Below are 21,192 nucleotides of genomic sequence, written 5' to 3'. Positions count from 1 at the left end.
GCATTTCTCCTTCTCACGTTCCCCTTCTATGCCGTTCCTCGGCTACGACGGCGTCGTGATAGCTGCAATCTTTGTGCATTGAACCTAATTATGTGGTTGAGGCTCTGTTGGTGGCCAGTTCCGTGTAACAGTGATGCAGGCATTGTTACAATCAGCGTAGAATTTCCTTTGGCTCTTGTAGGACGTGAGCTAGATACTGGGCCTAGATTAGCGAGGCAAAGCAGATGACGAAGGACATTCACCGTTAAAAGGCACTCCATATTTCCGCCCTGACACCAATTATGGTTGCGGCACTGATGACAAGACGGAGTACGGCGCCGGATATTGGACACAGCGCGCCTCACTACGGATGTGCTGATACCAGAGCGTCAAAGGGGGTCGTAAACCAGTCGGTATTGGGGGGCATGTAAAGAACTCCCTTGCATTGCAAGGAAATATCTCGATTCATCGTGTGACTAGCGCTCAGTCGTCTACACGGCAAAATCGCATATAATGACGACTCTTTGTAGCACTAGCACATGATTCTTTATCCCTCACCATTCGCTTCCTTCGTATGATGAAGTGCGAGAAATCGTTCCAAGCACATCTGGAGACAAAAAGACAAGGACGGCTGTGGTGACGATTCCTGCCCTTTGCCGGGGACATGTACATAAAAGCCGTCTCCCTAGGCCACGGTCTGCATTTCTCGACCAAGTCAGGTAATCCAAATTCTCTTCGGGAACCAGTCTTGCATCAAAAACCAAGCAGAGACACCTGTTTATCAGCCTACCACACGCGAGGGGAGCGAATCATTCTTGCACTCCAAAAGTTTGCTGCTCAAGCAACACCAGACAGACCTACTTCAACTTAGCTACCGCCAAGGTTCTTGTCTCTGAGAAAACAAGAGATACTCTCACGGTTAGTGTCTTGCACGTTCTCAGAGTCGACAGTGAATCGTCACCATCTACCCACAAATTGTCGTCGTCCAATGGCAGCACCGCCGCCGACACGAGTAGCGGCAGGTGAGATTCGCAAGGCGCTTGAGAAGGAGTTGTTCAGGTCGGCAAAGAGGACTTCCGGCGCCAGTCCTTCTCTTGATTTAGAATTAGGCTGGCACCTTGCACATTTCCTAGCCAAAAGTTCCATATCGGGTGATGAATTCGGAAAGGTCAAAACTTGTCCCATCGAAATTCCGTGGGGAAGACTCAGCACTTGCAAAGACTACGTGCGCAAGACTTGGGGGGAGATTGGGAGCGACATAGATTGGGACCGACATACTGAATGTGATGTTGGAGTTTTTGGACACCACTCACTGTGCGGTTAGTATAAAGACGTAGTTTCAATTGCACGCAGCAGAATCGAATTACACGCGGCGACAGAGCATCAGGATGTTTTGAAAATTGCCGGGGTGCTGATATGGGTCACAGCCACGTTTCGCAACTCGAACACTCCGGACAGAGTCAGACGCGAGGTCGAATGTCGAATTCGGCACCCAGGCGGCAAGACTGTAGTCGAAATGAAGCCTCTCCCGCTTAAGCTGGACTCGACCTAACCTGGTTTCCGAGAAGAAAGCTTGCGCGACCGACTTTTTCGGTGGAGAGGATCACCTCCCATCTCATACATTTTCGAATACGAACAAATAGCCTTGCCCTCTGCTTTATCGCATATTCGGCCTAGGAAGGACTCGGGGGTGGCACGTCTATAAGTTGGGTATTTGGCATACTCATCCGAGGGCCGGCATTGCTCTTTCGTTTCGCGATGGCTCAACGGTTATAGGCCATAACTCGAGCATGGACTCGGGCAATCTTGGCGAGGCGAGGCAGAGATGGCAACATCGGTACTGTAGTCGGCGGTCGAGACTCCGGCGTGGGAGCTTTTTCTCATCTTGAATAGTTCCGATCCGTTTGGTAACCGACCAGCTCTCACGGCTACCCCGTGCTTGAACATGGCGTGATGATGCAACAAAACCGTGCTTGTCCAATCATCCGCACGGCCTTCAACTGTAATAACACGCTATGCTGTTAAAGCTCCTTGGGTTCCCGCAAAGACCTCCCTGCCCACGGACTTCTACTTACGCGGCAACGTTCTGCCCTGCGCCTTGTGATGGTGGCCGTTGTGCTGTGTAAACGTGTGACCAACGGCGTGACATCAGGAAAATTATGGCACTATCCTTTTCAAGATTCCCTCGAGAGCTGTCCACAGCAGCTGCTTGCAGAAAGGCACTTGAAAGCTGTGGTTTCGCCCATGAAAATACTCCGTCCATGACACTCAAGAGGTAGCCTCCCAATGAGTATCGCCTTCGATGCCTGGGAATTTGTGAAGCGTGTGTCTGTGGAAATGGAAATGGGTCGCGCCGCTCCTTCCTAACTCGGGCAGGAGCTGCTCAGTGCTGAATCAGCTGGCCTCGCCTTGGACAGCAACAGAGAAACTGGAAGTCGATCCAACGTCGACCTTTCAACACGAGCACGCTACTCCGTACAACAGTCTACTGCCCGATCATCGAACCCATCGACGGGCGGAGCAGCCTCCATGGGAAGACAGGCCGCCGAGGACCTCCAGCGCCTCGTACAACGATGACACGGAGAACGTGCGACTGCACAGCTCCGCCGAGGTCGCCCGCTCTCGGCTGAACGCGGTTTAGCGTCTTGGCAATGCCCAACTGAACGAGATTCCCTTCAACGCTCTGTTGCACTTCACCATTTCCGACTTCTCGAAGAACATGTCCACCGCCTGGGCTGAACATTCAATCTCGGACCTACTGACGCTGATCATCACCACCTCCCCGACCCGCTCGGCGCCATCTACCGAGCTGCTTTCCACCGTCCTTGCGTCGTTTCGCGCTCGATGTGCCCCGCTGTTGAAGTGCAGAGTCATTGTGGTCTTTGACACGTACGAACAAATCACCACCCGTCACCGGCTGAAGAAAGGCTACGTTACACCAACGAGTGCCGAAAACTACCACACCTACAAGAAAAATGTCAAACATCTCTTCCTGCATGAATATCTTCAGAGCGCCTCGGACGGGACGGACCTGACAGAATGCTGCGGTGAAGCAGAGTATGGCTCGCCAAACACGGCGCCGGTTTCCTTCGCCACTGCCTCTACACCAGATGGTCGCATTACTTTCGTCGAGGCCATGGGCCAGCGCCTGGGGTTTGGCTTGGCAGTTCGTACAGCGCTCCGAAAAGTAGCAACCCCCTACGTCTGGGTACACCAACATGACTGGGCTCTCATCCTCGACATACCAATTGCGTCCCTCCTTTCCGTCATGAGGGCTTCGGAATCGGACCATGGAAAGCCAATAAAATACATCTGCCTGCCTTCTGGGCGCCGGATATTCTACGCCACCTCGGCTCAGGTCATGCCATTCCCGGAGCTACGAAAACTCGCCACTGCCCTGAGTGGCGACTATATGTCGCCCGGTAGTCCCTCGACCACCGTGCCGCTGACGCCCATGTTCTTTTGGCATGATAAGCCACATGTTGCTTCGACGGCGCATTATCTTCAACGTGTCTTCCCCAGCAGGCTGGCCATGATGCGCGGAGCCTTTATCGAGGATACCATTGGGCAGAGAGCCAGGAGTCAGATGAAAGAGGGCCACTGGGCAAAATGGGCAACTTGGCTTTACAATCCCCACCATGGCAAGCAAGTGTGCTTGCAACACCTCCATGGCAGGACTTGGAGAGGTCGGGAGGAGGAAAAAAGGATGAAGGAGGTATATTGTGAGCGAAACCGGGCCGCCTTGCGCCAGTTGGCAGAAGCAGCGAACGACAAGGCCAATGTCGGCACCCGCTCCAGACTTTTGGAGGACGACCCAGCTATAGCAATTAGCCTACACCTCTCAGGAGAAGATATGTAGGCGTTGTTGAGGCTTTTTCTGGTTCCTGCACATGCTCGAACAACCTCGGCAACTCGGCCGATTCTACGCGACGCAATATCGATTCAGTACGGTATCAGGACAGATCGACTTGGACCCTACAACCAGCCGTAGGTCTAACTTTGGCCTGTCGATTCCTGCGGAGTAGGGTGAGCCGGTCTATTTGATAGGCCAATTAAGTCCCGTGAAGCCTCAACTGAAATTAAGCTTTGCTGATTGCCCGCCATTGGATCCAAGCGCGGCTTCGCAGGCCTGTGCTTCTGAATCCTTGGTTGAGTGGCCTCCAAGAGGCTGCGAGCTGCCAGAAGCTCTAGATATCTGCGAGAAAACAACTCTTTTACGGCAATTCTGGCTCTCCACTGTCCTCTTCCAAGTTTCTCTCCTTCTCTATTGGCTATATAACCCATGTGCTCTGACACGCCGCCGCCGTGCCATTGATTCAGGGTTTGCATTACATTGCATTGTACTTGACGAGGCTTCAGGGAGGGCAGCTAATCGAAACCCCCTAGGGCCGGAGTTGTCTTGAATTTAATTGAATATCATTTTGGTTGCCTTTGTCTTTCCTCCTTGGAATGTCTTTTTCACACCTTGCTTCAGCCACCGCACGTTTAGTCAACGCCAAACAAGGGATGAGAAGAGATGATGACTAGCAAGAATCAACCCAGCCCCCTTTCCAAACGCCGCCGATTCTTTACGCGAGCCGCTGTAGCCTGCAAAGCGTGCCAAGGTCGAAAGGTGCGATGTACAGTGGCCCTGTCGGGAATACCCTGCGCCAACTGTGCTTCCGATGGCGTCGTATGTGAGATTGCAAGGAGGAAGAGACGAATGTACTGTGCCATACCTATTTGCGCGCCCATCAAACATGGACGTTGCAATTCGAACACAGGACTAAACCACATCTAGGAATCCGGACCAGCTTTGTATCACTCCTGACGGCCAGGGACCTTACTCGACATTACCAGAAGACGGCCAGTATCTCCCCAAGCATAGCGGCGATGAAATTAACGCGAGGCGACATGACGCTGGGCTTGACACAAACGGAACTACATACATGACCGCAAACTTTGCGCCGGGACCTGTGTCAGGATCTTGGAGAGAAGGCCCGATCCGTGAAGCTGATGGAACCCCCAGCCTGCAGTACTTTGGTATGAAGTCTTTTGCTTTTCTTTTCTCCATCATCTTGATCAACCTATTCGTGGGCTTACTTACCGTGCCAATTTCCAGACGAGGAAAGGGGGATTCTATCTCTAGTAATGAACATTAGCCATGACGACGGCTCCAAATCCTCCAGAAGCGTCTTCGCGCCCGTCAACGACACCACGGCATTGACACCTCGAGACTTGCAGCATCTAGAGCAAAAAGGGTGCTTCACATTACCGTCTCGCGAGATGCAGGACGTGCTGCTTCGAGCTTATTTTCACAATGTGCATCCTTTCGCGCCAATCGTCGACGTGGCCGACTTTGTGCATCGGTATGCAACAGGAAAAGTGAGCGTACTATTGCTTTGGAGCATGTTTGTCGCCGCAGCGAGCGTGAGTGAGCCCTGTTGTGCAAGCTCGCTTGAGCGCCAGGCACAGGCCGCGTGTTTATTAACAGCCTTTCCAGTTTATCGACGAGAAATTACCAACGAGCGAGCTCGGGGCGACAAGAATAGAGGTCAAGTCGACCTCGTTTCAACGGGCAAAGGTACCCAAGGGCACGACGTTCCCATGAGATACCCCAGAAGCCACTGACAAGACGAAACAGGCCCTCTATGAGTTGGAGTACGAAAAGGAGGCGATAGTACTCATCCAGTCCACGTATCTCATGAGCTACTGGCTCAGAGGATTGGACAACATGAATGGGCCATGGTATTGGCTCGGCATCGCCATCTAGCTCGCCTACACGGCCGGTCTTGACCGTCTCTCGGCTCTCCAATCATCAGATGCTCCCGCTGGCCACCTATGCCTTCGGACACAGCTCTGGTGGAGTATCTACTGCCGTGAAATCCGGTTCTCGCTCTGCTGCAGCCGGCCGGTGCGCGTCCTCTTGGGCCAAGCGACGACGCCGATACCAACCCAAGTCCAGGCCGCATCCCTCTCGGGAGAGCCTCCCCACGAGATGCACCGCAAGTACTTCCCGTGCGAAATCGACCACCTCGTCCAGCTGTGGATTTGCCTTGTAAAGATCAGCGCCACGCTAGGCACAGTACTATCGTCGTGTTACACGGCAAAGTCGCCGGGCCCAACGCAGCAACAGATGGACGCGATGGAGCACGAAATCGCAGCGCACCTTTCTGAAATCCCAAGCGAGGGCCATGGGAGCGAGCTCAAGATGATATACTTGCACCAGATCCGGCTGTGTCACGAGTGTGCCATGCCTGCCTTTTGCGCAGACCTCTCACATCAAGTTGCGCCTAACCTCGACTGCTACAGAGCAGCAATAATCGTCCTGTACCTTTCTCAGAGCCAAGGCCTGCACCGCGGGGGATCAAGAGAAATCGAGCACCAAGCGGAGCACCGGGCCATTCATGAAGACGAGGCGGGACTTGCGGGCATCGGGGAGAATCCTGCCGTGCCGCCGGAGTTGCTGCATTCGGACATGTTGCCAATGATGTCGCCGGACGGGGAGTTTTCGCTACACGAACAGTTGCTTTGGTTGTAGCTTTGTAAGGAAGATTTTTCTTGCGTCGTTTTGGGCTCGGTTTGTTGTGAGAAGAGGAATTTACAATGATGATGATGATACTAACCAACGACTGCGGCATTTGTGGCAGGCACTGCTCCTTTTAGCATTGCCGCCATGTGATATTTTTACGCATGTAATCTTAACCGTCCTTTTTTTTTTCTAGCCCTCACATCTTCAAGTCGTGTCGAAAACCACATCCCTGGCATGTGCCGACTTGCAGGGTGGGCTCGCGGCCCGGAGGTCTGGCGCCGACCGCGCCGAGACTCCGGACGGAAAGCGGCCGGCCTCGGGGATCCGCGCAAGATGATGACGACCGAACTTCCGCAAGGTCGGCTCCACGTTTTGGCATCTCATCAGTCGGTTGTTACCCGTCACGACAGTGATGACAACGGGCGCCACGGCTTCTCTTTTCCCCCTGGCCTATTTTTTTTTTTCGGGCATCCGCCGGCAAAAAGAGTGTCAACTTGTCAAGTCGAGGATGGGATGGCAGATGCCCAATTCTGCGGCGCGGCACTGCAAAGCGCGACATCACACACGAGTCCTCGATATTAAAAAAAAGCTCATCATTATATTCTATTCAAGTCTAGGCACGCTTGGTTTAAAAGAAAACACATGATCCTACTCGTGCCGCCGCACATCACCATGACACAGTCCCGTCCATTGCCACGATAGCGCAGACGCAGCGGGAGGCCTGGCCGGTCCACACCCACGGCGGGCCCCGGGCCAGATTAGCAGTTGGTCGGCCTGACGGCCCGGAGCTGAGGACCGCCGGCCTCCTTCTGCGTGGCAGCGAAGTACTCGTCGATGGCTGGGAGGATGTTGGGGCACCGGTCCTGGTCCATGGCCCGGACCAGCGTCGAGATGTCGCCGGTCGTCATGTTGGCGCCCCGCTTGGAGATGAGCCCGAGCGTGTCGACGATGAACTGGAACGTGCCCTGGTTGACGAGGACGTCGTTGGCTTGGACGACGCCGGGGTCCCTCTCGGCGGCTGTGCCGTTGAGGAAGACCTTGTCGAGGACGGCCTTGTGGATGAGCTCGTCGTTTTCGGCGTCGAGCGCAATCTTGCCCTCCCTCTGCAGCTGCTCGGGGCTCATGGTCTCGGCGGTGGACAGGAAGTTGGACACGACGGCCGTGTCGTCTCGCCATGCGCGCGCCGCGGCCTCGAGCTCCTGGGTGGTTGGCCGTTGCGCGGTTCCGGCGGCGTCGGCCAACGATCCGGCGCCAGTCGACGATCCGGCGCCAGTCGACGATCCTGGACCGTTTATCGTCGTCGTGATGGAGGTCCCGGAGCTGGGGGACGACCCTGATCCGGCCGACGAGCCAGTTCCGCTTAAATCAGTACCGGTCGACGATCCAGTGTCTGCTGGCAGGCCAGTTCCGGTTAAATTGGTAGCGGTCGACGATCCAGTGCCGGCTGACGATCCAGTACCAGCCGACGATCCGGTGCCGGCTAACGAGCCAGTGCCGGTCGACGACCCGGTGCCGGCTGACGATCCAGTGCCGGTCGACGACCCGGTGCCGGCTGACGATCCAGTGCCGGTCGACGATCCAGTACCAGTCGACGATCCAGTACCAGCCGACGCCCCCGGGATCAACTGTGTCAGGGAAGCGCCCGGTGCGCCGCCTGGCATCGGGCTCCCCCCAGACAGAGAACTCAGCATGCCGCCCATGATGTTGCCGATATCCCCAAAGGTAGGCCTGCCAACAGCAGCGTGTCCATAGAGGACCACGGCAACGGGGGCAATGACATTCCCGGGACGCATTTTTCCTCTCCTCTCGCCGTTATAGATTCACAAGAAACAAGGGAGCTAGAGACAGAGACAGGTTTTGACAGCTGGGACTTTTGAAAAAAAAAAAAAACTTAAAAGGAAATGCTGCGGCGTCAGGGAATGGCTCGGAGTAGCGCGTGTGTACCGCTGAGAGACGAAAGATGATAAGACCGATGACGGCGATGCCACACGGAGCTGGGAGACCATTACGCTTTTATACACGTGTGAGCGTGTATATACACGGCCTCTGGTCTTATTCCACGTTCCGGCCTCCGGCTGGCAAGGAGTCGAGCGGTGACGAGGGGGCCTGCCTCCTTTGCCGGCAAGATTCTGTGAAACGTCTCGTTCCTCGAGGCCACACGCGTTGCCCGACATGAAGGCAGGATGATGCTGTCAACGTGTGGACGTGCGCGGATGGTGGCCATGATCCGTCCCCACCGCGTAGAGATAGAGTTCACGGCTCCGAGCGTCGGTGCTGGCGAAGAGTGGCAAACCGCCTGTTTCAGGTTCGGCCTGCTTGGGGCCGCCGCGCGGTATGTAGGCTGCTGCTGCTGCTGCTGCTGCTGCTGCTGTTGTACTTGTGCCGCAGGGCGAGGTGAGTGCGAGGCGCAGAACTGATGCAACAGGTCAAGTCAAGTCTGGCGGAGATATTGCGAGCTCGTATGCAATTCCCAGTTTTATTAATGACCTTGCTCCCCCACCTCCCATAGTAGGGACCACCTCCCATAGTAGGGACCACCTCGCTGCAGATGAATCCCAGACACGAAAGCTTGCTCGTTTCGGGAATAGGCGACAGGTGGAGTCGTGCATCATGGACGGACGGACGGTGGACCGATCGTCGAAATCAAACAGGAGGTCGTGTCGAGTTTCAGCGGACCGTCTTTGAAAACAAGCCTCGACGCCAGCCGACGTGCTGACGCGGTGGTCCAAAAGCCGCGTCGCCTGAAGTAACGAGAACTTGTCCAAGCTCGAGTTGGAAACGACGCCGGTGTCCTGAATGTCTCCCAAATCCTCCGTGTCCTCGACTCGTCATGACTCGGCCTGCGTCGCGCCGCGGCGTCTCAAGCTCGCACGACACCAGACATGCAACCGGGCGCGTGCGAGTGCACATCTCATGTCAATTGCGCCAGCTCGTGGGGGAGCCACGGCGCAGGGCTGGGCACAAGAGTCCGGCGCTCGGCGAGGCGGTGCAACTCACAACAACTGCCGTGACTACCCAAGTAGCCAGAGGGCATTCCCGCGCGGAGGAGCTACCGTCAGATCAGCAGCGGCAGCCTTGCCCGCCGAATCGAAACATACTCGGCGCCAAGCCTGTTTGCTGATTTTATCCATTTCCGCCGCTGTGAGCCGCCAGGTTCGTCCGATAGTCCAATGCACGCATGCCCAGGGCCCCCTCCTCGAGAGGAACTTCCGCCACATCCTGTACTGGCTAGTTTTGTGTGTTTCCCACTCCTCCTCCGACGTGTAGATCCATCGATCCATCGCCCGCGGGTACAAGCTTCGCTCCGTCGTGCTTTTCACATGCCCTTACGGCGCGGCATCGCCGTCACCGACAACACTTGTCACCGGGCCACCTTGCACGGGGAAACTAGACGAGGAAACAAAAATGGAACAACAGGGACCGGCACAGTCGAGAGACGGCCTGAACGCCAGGCGCGGCGGCTACAGGTATCAGACAAGATTTAGCCTGAAACGAAACAGGCGACGACTAGGGCGCCCACTCTGGAAGCGTCCCGCGCCAACGGCCACCGGATTCCAGGGGTGCGCTCCCCGACGTGGTGGCTCTTGTGTGTCCAAGATGCGCCGACGTCCGTCCCAGAAGCCCGAGGCCAAGCGGGCCCGCCGGCCGGTCGATGCGATGCCACGCGTCCGAGCCGGGCGGCAGTCCGGCCGAGTGGATTGGCCACGCGGGCCCGTCAGCTCCTGCCGCGCCGCGCCGGGGTCCCAGTCCGGTCCGGTCCACGTCCACGCCCCTTCGGCCTCCGTTTCTCCCGTCGACGCAAAATGTATGCCACCGCCGCGACAAACACATGATGTGTAGCAGTCCAACTGCTGCTGTGTCGTGGACCGTGAGGCTGGCTGGCTGGCTGGCTGGCTGGCTGGCTGGCTGGCTGGCAACGCCCCTCGTCCGAAACAGACAGTGCGATACGGCATCACGGGTGCGAGAGGGAGACCGTTGGCAACACATGTCACGAGGTCCCGTCATCGTCATCACTCCCCAGTGCCAGGTGAGAGGAGAAATATCAAACTGCCCCCGTGACCCTGCATGTCTTTACAAATCTGCCGAGAAATTGTACAATACATTGCGAGCATACACGTCATTCGCATCACGCGTGGGCTCGTCCTCCAAACGTCATTCGGTGCCCTCGTTTCGTACCCGACATGTACTACTTGAGCGCCGACAGACCTACACCTCGCCCCGCCTCTCGCGTTCCTGCCGTCTAACCTCGTTGCGGAACGTATTTCGCCCCCCGGTACTACCGGGCTCTTCAAAGGTTCCCCGTACGGGGCTACCAGTCAGGCTGCCCAGGGCGTCGCTGTCGCGTCTTGCCACCTCGGGAGCATCGCGGTAGTCAAAGGGCGGGGGCGAAAGGGGGGCGGTGTCGAGCTGGATGGCGTCGTGCTTGCGGCCGCGGTTGAATAGCCCCCGCGTCTTGCGGCCCGTGTATCCGTGACGAGAGCGGCTCATGATATTGCCGAGCTGGATGTGGCGTGTCTTGCGGTTCCAGATGCACCCGCCGATGAGCAGGAGGGCGATGACGCCCAGTGTCGCTGGGAGAGCGATGGTGAGGGTTTTGCCCTTGGGCGCGTTGCTCGGCGCCGTCGGGGCCAGCGGCGGGCTCGAGACCACGACGGGGAGCGGGACGGACTTGTTGTTGTAGGCGATGCTGTTTTCCGTGTCGTGGCCCAAGAGGGTGATGGTGATGTTGTTGGTGCTCTTCTGGCCCTTGAGGTACCTGCCGTCGACGGCGAGCGGGAAGTAGCCCCATTTCGCAGGGACGCTCTTGTCGACCTTGTCGAGGAGCACGTACTCGTTGCTGGTGGTGTTGAGGTAGTCGAGGCGCACGCTGACAAAGTAGGTCGAGTTGAGCGTGGCGGCGGACTTGTTATAGTGGTCCGGGTCCCAGGTGACTGGTTTTGGCAAGACTCTGTCAGCCGCGACTGTTTCTGCAGGTGCCGTGATCCGACGTGGAGGAGAGGAGGGGAGAGAGGATTCAAGACGGACTGTAGTAGGTATTGCCGGTGTAAATGGTGGAATTGTACGACGGGCGACAGAACGGCGCATACGGCCCGTTTCTGTTGTAGCATCGCGAGAAGGAGCCCTGGTTGGTGACGGCATTGGTCGCGGTCGGGTTGGGCGGCAGGCCGGTGCTGGTGGAAACATGGCCGTAGCTGGCCAGCGTGTACACCGAGGCCGTGAGGTCGTGAGGCGCCGCGTCGACAGCAGACGGGGTCCCGCTGATGGTGGTCAAGACGGGGGTGAAGGTCGTGCTGGGATTGCCATTGTCGTCGACGGTCACCCACGGAGCGGCGGGCAGGTTGTCGTTGTTGTCGTAGTCGCGACGGCGCAGGACGGCAGGCTCGCTGGGAGCAGGGACGGCGACGGCGGAGGCGGCGCAGATGGCGAGGCCAGCACCGAGCATGACCGACGGGTGCATGGTGGGCTGGACGTGATGGTGATGCCTTCGGCGGAGGGCGAGAAAATATGCGGACGAGAGGGGGAGACGAGCTGCCGAGAGGGAGTCCCGGAATCCTGCTGCTGCTGCTGCTGCTGCTGCGAGAGAGAGAGAGAGAGAGAGAGAGAGAGAGAAGGGGGGGGAGAAGAGAAGACTGATTTCGACGCTGGGCTCTTGCGATTGCAGTTGGGGGGAGCAGGGACACAAAAGACGCCGAAAAATAGGAAGTGAAGAACCAAGGGACGTGAGGAAACAAGGGTGCATGTACAGAGTACTAGGAGGCGCCACGGCACGCTCCGAAGTGGAGGCGCAATCTGGAACGTCCCATGTTAAGTACCCAGGTACAAGTGCATTGTCGAATCGCGACTCGGCCTGGCGGATTCGCCAAACCGGTGCTGCTACCCGTACTCGAGAAAGTACCCAGTACTTACTCATCGGGGACGAGGACGTGGACATCTCGAGACGTTTTGCCTGCGTCGACAGCCCGGTCTGGTATTTGTTGCAGCTCACGCCTCTCAATCTCCGCCGCCGCGCAATTTCCTCGCAAAACCTCGTGCATGCGCACACGTGGCTCGCAGTACCGGGCACTACATAAATGGCCCCCTCACCCAGACGTGTCCGAACCGACGAGACGATCCCTTGGCAGGAAGCGACGCAGACCTGAGACTGACCAAACACCAACACCGACACGACGACGACGACGACGCCGCCGCCGCATCATACCAATCCCAACTACCGTCGATGAGAGGAAGCCATCCGTCTCCCTTTCCAACGTAGCTTTCGTTGACTCGTTCAGAATTCTACACATCCTCCAAGCAGCTGCCCGTGCCCGCGTCGTCACAATCGCTCCAACGCCTCTGATGCCATCTGAACTCATATCTAGATACCTGTAGATATGCGGCCACCACAAGATGGTACACTCCCTCTCCCATGCTGGCGGCAATAATCACCCTTTCCACGACGTGTTGTTACACACCCTCTCACACACCAAAAAAAAGGCCCATGACAGCCTCGCAGATCCGTACACCAGCCCATGACGCCTATCCATCGTACAGTCCCGTCGCTGGGTATACATACACACATACAGCTGGTCGGCCGGTTGCCTCGTCAAACCGGCCCCAGGTTACAACATAACGCCTGGCGTATGCACCGGTCTCCCCCGCCGTCTACGACTCACACATCTTGATGCGCTTCGCCTCGTGCGCCCCGGCCCCCGTCGACGCGGGGCCCCGGCCATCCGTTTCTCCCGTCTCCCTCTTCCCGGGCTCGGGCTCGGGCGCGTCAACAACAGGCGCGGGCGCAGGCAGGCAAGGGCCGTCGCCGTACGCGGCACACAGGTCCAGCCGCTGCTCGCCCTCCCCGAGGGGCCTCATCAGGGCGGCAGGAATGGCCGTGGCCAGCCTGCAGCTCGCCTGGCACGGCTGGTACGAGTCGGGCGTCCAGGCGGGGTCGGCGTAGTTCCTGGCCTCGGCAATGGTGTACCCGCAGCTGAAGCCCTCGTGGTACGCGTCGGGCAGGATGACGACCGTCTCCCCGGGGCGCTGGTCCACGATCCTGTGCGGTATCCCCAGCTTGCGCAGCTTGTCGGGGAAGAAGAACTCGGCGCGGTGGCGCATGAACTGCGAGCAGCCCGGGCCGCGGCCCAGCGCCCTCTCGGCGACGTCGACCTGCGTGGCGGGGATGACGATCCAGATCTTGCGGCCCCTGTACAGGTGGTTCAGGGAGGCGAGGCGGAAGTCCTCGGCGTGGATCTGGAACGAGGCGCCAAAGGCGGCCGCGGACTCGTACACGTAGGGCGTGTGGATGCCGGGGATGACGGCCCTGGTGCCGTCGAGCTTGTCGCCCTTGAGCGGGTGGATCGGGCTCCTGTCCGGGACGCCGGCCAGGCGCCGCTGCGTCCTGGTCCACGCGGGCACGTCGACCCTGTACCTGATGTTGCGCAGCTGTCGGTTCTGGTGCTTCCGGAAGAGGTGCTTGAGCCTTTTGAGCAGCGCGTCGACGGGCTCGGTGAGTTCCGCGCCGGGCCGCGACGACGATGCGAAGACGCCCTCCGACGGCACCGTGCTGACTTGCCAGAAGGACGTCCGCCTCATCAGCTTGACTCTGTAGGCGTTGGACAGCAGCATCTGCGCCGGCCTCTCTGGCAGCTCGTCTCCGAGGCCCTCTGGTATGACGACCTTGAAGCAGCCGTCTCCGTCGGCGCCGAGACTTCTCGCAGAAGCCAAGACGGCGGGGAAGTCGTCCCACTGTTCCTTGGTCGGCTGGAAACGCAGGATTCGGTGGCCGTCGACCTGGTCAAAGTCGTGCTTGATATCCGGCGCAGCGTGGAGCTCTCCGGGCTGGTGTTGTGCGCCGTCTGAGCCGGCAACCTCGCCGCGGACCGGGGTTTGCGGCACTAACGTCGGCACCGTGGTGGCGGGTGCGGCGTCGTGACGATGCAGCACCGCCGGCAAACGAGCCGGTGCGTTCCCTCCACCTGCGCTCCCTTTTGCGACTGGGCCCGAGTCGGGGTTGTTGACTGCGTCCTTGTCGTCGCTCGACTGGACGTTGTTTTCCGTCACACGAGTCGGGGCGGGAACCACGTCGGATGCGAATGCGGCACGGCCCACTGGTTCTTGCACAACCTCATCCGAAGTCGCAGTCGCATCTTGCGTCACGATGGCGGCCGGTCGGTCAGACTGCAATGCCTCTGTCGGCGCCGGGTTCTCGGGCTGTCGTTTGCTTGGCTCTCGGAGGCTGTCGCGCGCTCCCGGTTCGGCTCCCGGTTCCCAAGGACAATCCGCCCGTGGATGCGCATCGCCGGTCGCAACCGCAAGGGGAACGCGCGTGTCGCGGGCGTCCCTCGTCTCGGCGGCCGCGCGCGCCGTGGCCAGCGATGCCGAGGCCGGTGCGGCGCCGGCATGACGCGCGAACCCATCCATCTGGTATCTCGGCTGCCGCGGTCGTGTCGCAGCGCGACGTGGAGCGCACAAGGCGGAGGTCCAAGGTGACGGAGAGCAAAGGTGGGTGGTGTGGGAGACGGGCCAGACACGGCCGCGTCGTTGACGGTGCGCCCGCCGTCAATGACCGTCGATGGATGAATCGCCGCCAGAAGACGGCAGCGGTGGGTTGGACAGAATGAGAGTTGGAGTGGTGGTGTGGTTGTGATCAATGCATGTCGTCGGGTCAGGGCGTCGTGGCGGGACGAAGCGATTCGAAATGGACGACGTCGTCGGAGTGTCCGGACAGCGCGCGGCATGTGGCATGTGGTCAACCGGCAACTTACTTACTTAAGTAAGTAGGTAGCACAAGCCGCACGGCGCACGGCGGGCAGCAGCCGCTAGTCGAGTCTTCGTCTTCGTCTTGGTCTTGGTCTCGGTCTCGTCCAGACTCCAGACAGCGCCAGCACAGCACTGACGGCGCAGGCGCAGCACACGGCAGCACCAGCAGCAGCACGGCGCCTGGCGGCAAAACGCTTCGACAGGACGCCGTGTGCGCCTCTCAGTCCGTCTTGACTCGGGGGGCCAGAGCCTTTCTGTTGGCGCCGCCGCATTCTTCCCCCGTTGGCCGGCGCCGCAAGCGCCAGGCTTCTCGAGGCGCACGAGCAACTTACCAGTCGCCCCCAGCTCAAGCTTGTGACTGTTGGAACTCGGCTCCGACGTGGGGGCGGGGCAATGACTCGTCCATGTCGCATCCTTGCCCACATGCCTGTGCATGGACCTGCCAAGTACTCCGTACCTACTTCCTAGACCTAGGTACTTGAGTACTTAGGGAGGCACTTGAAGAGGTCACCTGGCTTGCTGCTTGCACAAAGGACCTGCCGGCAAGGGGACGTGACAGAAGCCCGCCAGGCCAGCAGGCCTAGGCCTCTCTTGGGCAGGCAACCCAGGTCCGCCTACTCCGTGCTCCGTCCAGGGGCGCCGTCCAGAGTACGGAGAACCGAGTGTGCATGCGCATGCTGCGTGGGCCGGTGTCGCTCCCGTCCCGCACCCTGTTTGGGGTTTGAACCTGGTCAGTTCACGCGTGCGGCCTTGGCGGGACCCCCTGCCGTCTGCCGTCTGCCGTCTGCCGTCTGCCGTCTGCCGTCTGCCATCTGCCATCTGCCATCTACGAGATTCGGCCATCGAGCATGCATGCATGCGTGCGTGCAGCTACTACCAATCACTCCTCCCTCACTCCCCTTGGAGCACATGCACGCTCGCCTCTGTTCACCTACCCTTCCTGCCGCCGCCCCCTCGTCGACCTAGCCGAGCCGTCAATTCACCCAGTTGACCCTTTCGTGTGAGCTTCATCAGGTATTCATTCCTTCATCAATGGCAAAAGCCAGCTTCTAATCATCCGACGCCAACTTTCCTTCTCCTTCTCTACACAGACCTCACCGGCCCCAGGCGCCCAAACGTCCACCTGAGAGGCACCCTTTCTTTTCCCGCCGTCTGCCTACTTCATCTCTCGTCCGACTCATCCTCCACCTCCTCCTCCCCTGACCCATGTCTAACCCCGGGTGGGATATCGTAGTAAACAAAGAGTAATACAATAATGACCGTCTCATGTTGGACATCTGCTGCTTGGTGCACCAGCGGGTATTTCCCATTCGAACAAAGCCTCAAACCCAGCCTCAATATGGATGCATCATCATGCCTAGCGTCCAAGGTACACCCCCGCATCCCTCGTCACCTACTTTCGAGTGTTTGCACCCTTCCTTTCAAGTACCTTTGTCGTTTCTTTCTTGCGTTATCATGATATTCGTGCCGCCGCCGTGCGTCAGGACAATTCATCCATACCTCCACATGAACTGAGCTCACCCATTCTCTGAACAAGCTCCTTGGTTTCGCCGGCAATCTCAAAGGCAATGGGGGGGGGGCAGTGTTTGTGTCCATCTTCTCCACGAGCCGTCGTCCTGTGCAGCGGCAGACTGCCCCATGGTTCGCCAGCTTTCGCTGGCTCCCATAAGTCGCTCGCGGACTGCCCCTAGTCTGGTCGTCATGCTGCCGTAGCCACAGCACGTGGTTTCGCCCAAATTTTGCCGACAATCGCATTGATGGAATGGATTTCACTTGTCACCTGTCCCAGTTCGTCGTTGCCGCGGATGCAGCTTTCAAAAGTTTGTACGTCAGAAACCAGGACGGCCGTTTGGTCCTTTGGGTAGACCTCAACTGCCGTCAGCCGGGGCGTCCATGTGCAATCACAAACCACCATATGTGTTGTACGAGTGCACCTGCACATCATCGGCTCGACTGTCGTGATATCCATTGGGACCCGCGTCGAGCCCAAGGTAACCTCCACCATTTGCCATGCCGTTCAATCCGTTCACAGGAAATGGCTCAACCGACTCCCTCGGGGAGCTGATCGGGCTATATGCTGATGATTCAGCACTTGCCCGAGCTCCTACACCACCAAGGCCCTGGAAAGGTGGCGGTGGCGGTAGCTGCTTCTGGTTCGAAGTCTGCATAGTGCTTGGTGGCGGTGAGAAGAAACTACCAGAGTCGACGGGGGTGACAGTCCCGTCGTCGTCCTCCTCAAGCTCGTCAGGAGATGTCCATCTTATCTTGACGAGGCGAAGGAGCTCAACAACGGCCGCAGTGAGGTTAGACGCAGAGGCGTCCAACAGGGACACTGGAGACAGTCCTGCTCCAGCCTCGAAGTTTCTGCAGGCAGTTATCAAAGCGTTGGCTGTGGCTGCAACTCTTGACCTCAGCTTTCCCTGCCGCTGCACGTCGTCGTCATGGGGCGTGGACTTGTCCAAGGCTTTCGTAATTTGACGCACGCTGACTACAACCCTGTTCATCGACTCAAGAGCTTTCTCGGCAGTGTCATTGTGTGCGGCTTGGAGCAGCTCGTCGATTGAGATTTGGAATTGGGTAACAAGGACGTCTTTGATGACACCATTTTCAGCAATGAATTCCTTGTGCCGTACGTGTTTGCCAACATCGTGTTCCAGAGACAGGCCTTGCGTCGAAGCCCGCATTCCGCCCTGCATCGTCTTGGAGCGAGCATAGCGATTTCTCCAGTGTCGCACATCGCGTTCTAATTCCTCGTTTGCCTTTTCCAATTCGAGTTGTTTGTCATATGTTGCAGCGCTTTGCTGTGAAAGAACTCTCATCTCTTGGAGAAAGTCGTGTGCTTCTCGGCGGACTTGCTCGGTGACTTGCTCCTGCTGCCGCAACAACGCTCGCAGTTCGTCGTTTTCTCGCTGCAGGGCGGAGACTGAGTCAGAAGACGCCTCCTCTTCTTGTTCGGCTCGCATGCGGTCCAATTCGTCCTTCATTGACTTGTTCAGGTCCTGGGCCTCGACAAGCTTGTTCTCAAGATGGAGCCTGAGATCTACCCACTCCTTCTTTTCCAAGTGCGTCGCCGTAGCTCGTGAGCGTTCGCCGTCTAGCGCGATATTCATCTCATCTTCTTTCTTCTTTATGGCATCCTCCATGTCAGCTAATTTATCCTGAAGTTCCCTTATTTGCGTCTGGTAGTCCTCCATAAGCTTCTTATCCGCCTACACCTCGGTCAGCCACTTGGGGTCGCATCACCTGAGCATAAATTCTCACCTCTGAAGTTGACGCTCTTTCGTCATCTTCCTCCAACATGGTGCTTTTGTTGGGAACAATTGTGTTGTTTTGATTAAGTTGTTTCGGCGTCGGCCGTCCATATTCGCCGCCGGCCAAGTTGGGTGACGGAGGGATGCCATAAAGGTCTGGAGCAGACGGCGGTCCACGAATTGAGCTGGCGTCTGACGGCCTTCGCATGCGACTCTGGCCTCTAGGAGGAAACATCCCATTGGCAGGGGCTCCGGTTCGGCTCATTGGCCCGCCGCGCATCGACATGGAGCTGCCGCCTCGAGGGATATCTCGCGCGACAAAGGAAGGGAACCGTCGCTCCAACTCATGATATACGTCGGCGGCAAGGTCCCGAAACCTCGGAGGGCCCAACGAGGAGAGACGCTGGCGAGCCTGATTTCTCTTGGGGTGGAATGTCTTTTCTGGCAAAAGGAACTGCGGAGGACCGTTTGGCGCATTAGGACCACCAGCCCTAGCCATTGCTTGCCGACGCATCAATTCGTCGAACACATCTGTGCTGAGTTCGAAAAATTGAACTGAGGAGAGGCGTAAGAGTTTGTCGCGTGCCTTGTTGGGTTGTTGTCTCGCATTGTTGTCCCTGGCATTCAGAAAGGCCCTCAAGGCCATGTAATGTTCGCTCAGGACGGATTCATCCAGGTCGCCGCCTCGCGTACTATTGCCACCTCCATCGCTACCTCCAAAGAGATTCGTGCCAGTGCTCGATCGTCCAACCGATGGCGGCGGTGAGGGACCTCCTGTACTTCGGGGCGCCGAAGGGAAGCCATTCATACTCATGGTTCCGATGGAGCCACCTCCCGAGTTTGGGGGAGATAACAAGTAACCACGACCGTTGGGATAAGGACCGCCTTCCTCGCGAGAAGAGTATTTTGATGGTGACCACTCGCTTCCACCTACAGATATAGGAGACAGCGGCGCATTGCGGCCAGGAGGGCTCATGGTTGAGAGAAGAAGGGCAGGGAGGGTGTTGCGCCAGGCAAGATTTGAAGGTGCCGCAAAAAGTGTCTTACACAAAAGGAGACACCGCAGAGCACTGGTCAGAAGCGGGCCTCTTCTTGGAACACCAGGTCCCACAGTCGCTGCCCCTGCTGCTCGGGTCAGGGCAGCTGGTTTCTGGGGTTTCGCGACGATGTACCAAACTTCCTCGAGGGACGCAGCAGGCAGGCAGGATGATTGCAGTACCAGCTGGCTGGCAGTCCGCCCACCCAGTCGGCTGAGGAATATGGTGGCGGTGAGCACAGCGCTGCTACCGACAACACGAATATGCATATATGAAGAAGGGAAAAACAAAAGACAAAGCAATCTTGGAGCCGGCACCTTTTAGGAGTCCGGAGTAGTAGATGAGGAGGACAGAGAGGGGTGCCAGGGTCTCTCGAGGCAAGACACAGGTCGTGCGTGTTTGCTTGTTGGTGGGTGCCTCTGTTGGCCTCAGGCTGCCTTCCGCCACTGCTGCGGTCGACGGAAATGGGTTTACGCGTCGAGACAGCACCAGCACCAGCACTGGCAGCTAGTGTTCCTCCTTAGTACGGTACGGCGTAGAGCGTCAGCGGCTAGACAGATCAGAGTTGTCCACAAGCTTGTAATTTTAGCCGTTGGCAAAAGTCGGCCGCAACTTGGTGACTGGGGCCGTGAAACGACAGGGCGGGAGCAGGGATGAGACTCGAGGGATCCCCAGTCGTGACCGCCAATTCGAAGCCTTGTACGGAGTACGGAGTACGGAGCACTCCGTAGTAAAGTTCCCCCTAGGTAGTTTTGAAAGTCCCAGTCTCGCACCTTGCTTCCAGAGCAGGCTCCAGAACGGAGTCAAAAAAGGGGGGCGGTACAATGAACGCGTGCCTGCAGCAGGCTGAACGACGGGAAATGAGCCCGCTCCCCTGTCAGGGGGGCCGCACGGAGGACGGAACCCAAGTTTTCGAGAAGGACGGTCGGCGGGTTGATTTGGGCTGGGGTCTGTGAAGGAAAGGACAAATAAGTCGTACGTATGCCTCCTTACAGCGGTCTCTGCGTGAATCGGTAGGGACTGCGACAGCGAGGAAGTGATGAAGATGACAGCCTGGCGTACGGAGTAGACAAGAGAGGAGTAAATCCCATTGTAATTACAGGGTTGAGGCGAGACTCAATGGGCACAGGCAATGAATTATTAATTGATTTTTGGACCAGGCGATGGGAAAGACGACATTCGGGATAGGAAGGCAAACGTGATTGGTTCTTCTCTGTGAGGGAAGGAGCGGCTGGTGGTCCTTTCCCATGGGATTGCGGCCAGTCAGTCAGCATCACTCTGCAGGTTTTTTGCTGATGCAATGTCATGTCGTCCTTCTTTGCCCTTTCCAAACTTGTGAGTGCTTGCTCTCCCTTGGCCTATTCGCATCGCCCCTATTACTAACATGAACCCACTCACGGCTTTAGCAGCTTTCTGTTCCATGGTGGATCGTGGGCATGGGCTTGATCTGACTGCGGATCGGGCGCTCCAGTGACGACGAGTTGCTGGCCGCAGTCATAAGGCAGAGTAATAATGGGCGCGTCTGCTGCAGAGGGCGCGAAACAGCGCGGCATCTTCTTAGTGGCTTGCTGCCCCTGGCTTAGTATGCCGCCAGTGTCACGCTCAGGCAGTCTCGGTCCAATCATCCGCGACAAGTCGACGGCCCCTAATTGGCTCAGTCTGCACGAGACGAGACTCT

General features: G+C 57.9%; 6 protein-coding genes across 6 annotated transcripts; 2 read left to right on the top strand and 4 right to left on the bottom strand.

The window, feature by feature from the left end:
• Window positions 1-2,265: 2,265 nt before the first annotated feature.
• MAM_05389 (uncharacterized protein) lies at window positions 2,266-5,731 on the top strand (the record flags this gene model as incomplete). The annotated part of the gene is made up of 7 exons (XM_040824187.1): window positions 2,266-2,295; window positions 2,356-2,544; window positions 2,621-3,834; window positions 4,760-5,001; window positions 5,081-5,388; window positions 5,462-5,542; window positions 5,603-5,731. 7 exons carry the CDS (start codon window positions 2,266-2,268, stop codon window positions 5,729-5,731), a joined length of 2,193 nt encoding a protein of 730 aa, XP_040677899.1.
• A 225-nt stretch (window positions 5,732-5,956) lies between these two features.
• Window positions 5,957-6,499, top strand: MAM_05388 (uncharacterized protein; the record flags this gene model as incomplete). The annotated part of the gene is made up of 1 exon (XM_040824186.1): window positions 5,957-6,499. One exon carries the CDS (start codon window positions 5,957-5,959, stop codon window positions 6,497-6,499), a length of 543 nt encoding a protein of 180 aa, XP_040677898.1.
• A 749-nt stretch (window positions 6,500-7,248) lies between these two features.
• Window positions 7,249-8,283, bottom strand: MAM_05387 (uncharacterized protein; the record flags this gene model as incomplete). The annotated part of the gene is made up of 1 exon (XM_040824185.1): window positions 7,249-8,283. The coding sequence occupies one exon, from the start codon at window positions 8,281-8,283 to the stop codon at window positions 7,249-7,251; it is 1,035 nt and encodes a 344-aa protein (XP_040677897.1).
• A 2,413-nt stretch (window positions 8,284-10,696) lies between these two features.
• Window positions 10,697-11,948, bottom strand: MAM_05386 (uncharacterized protein; the record flags this gene model as incomplete). Its single annotated transcript, XM_040824184.1, has 2 exons — window positions 10,697-11,421; window positions 11,516-11,948. 2 exons carry the CDS (start codon window positions 11,946-11,948, stop codon window positions 10,697-10,699), a joined length of 1,158 nt encoding a protein of 385 aa, XP_040677896.1.
• Window positions 11,949-13,132: 1,184 nt separating this feature from the next.
• Window positions 13,133-14,887, bottom strand: MAM_05385 (Transcription factor jumonji; the record flags this gene model as incomplete). Its single annotated transcript, XM_040824183.1, has 1 exon — window positions 13,133-14,887. One exon carries the CDS (start codon window positions 14,885-14,887, stop codon window positions 13,133-13,135), a length of 1,755 nt encoding a protein of 584 aa, XP_040677895.1.
• A 2,240-nt stretch (window positions 14,888-17,127) lies between these two features.
• MAM_05384 (Spa2-like protein) lies at window positions 17,128-19,453 on the bottom strand (the record flags this gene model as incomplete). The annotated part of the gene is made up of 2 exons (XM_040824182.1): window positions 17,128-18,435; window positions 18,488-19,453. The coding sequence occupies 2 exons, from the start codon at window positions 19,451-19,453 to the stop codon at window positions 17,128-17,130; spliced, it is 2,274 nt and encodes a 757-aa protein (XP_040677894.1).
• Between the last annotated feature and the right edge of the window lie 1,739 nt (window positions 19,454-21,192).

This window comes from Metarhizium album (genome assembly GCF_000804445.1).
Source record: "Metarhizium album ARSEF 1941 chromosome Unknown scaffold_13, whole genome shotgun sequence".
Classification (NCBI taxonomy): Eukaryota; Fungi; Ascomycota; class Sordariomycetes; order Hypocreales; family Clavicipitaceae; genus Metarhizium; species Metarhizium album.
This window is presented reverse-complemented; position numbering and strand designations above follow the sequence as displayed.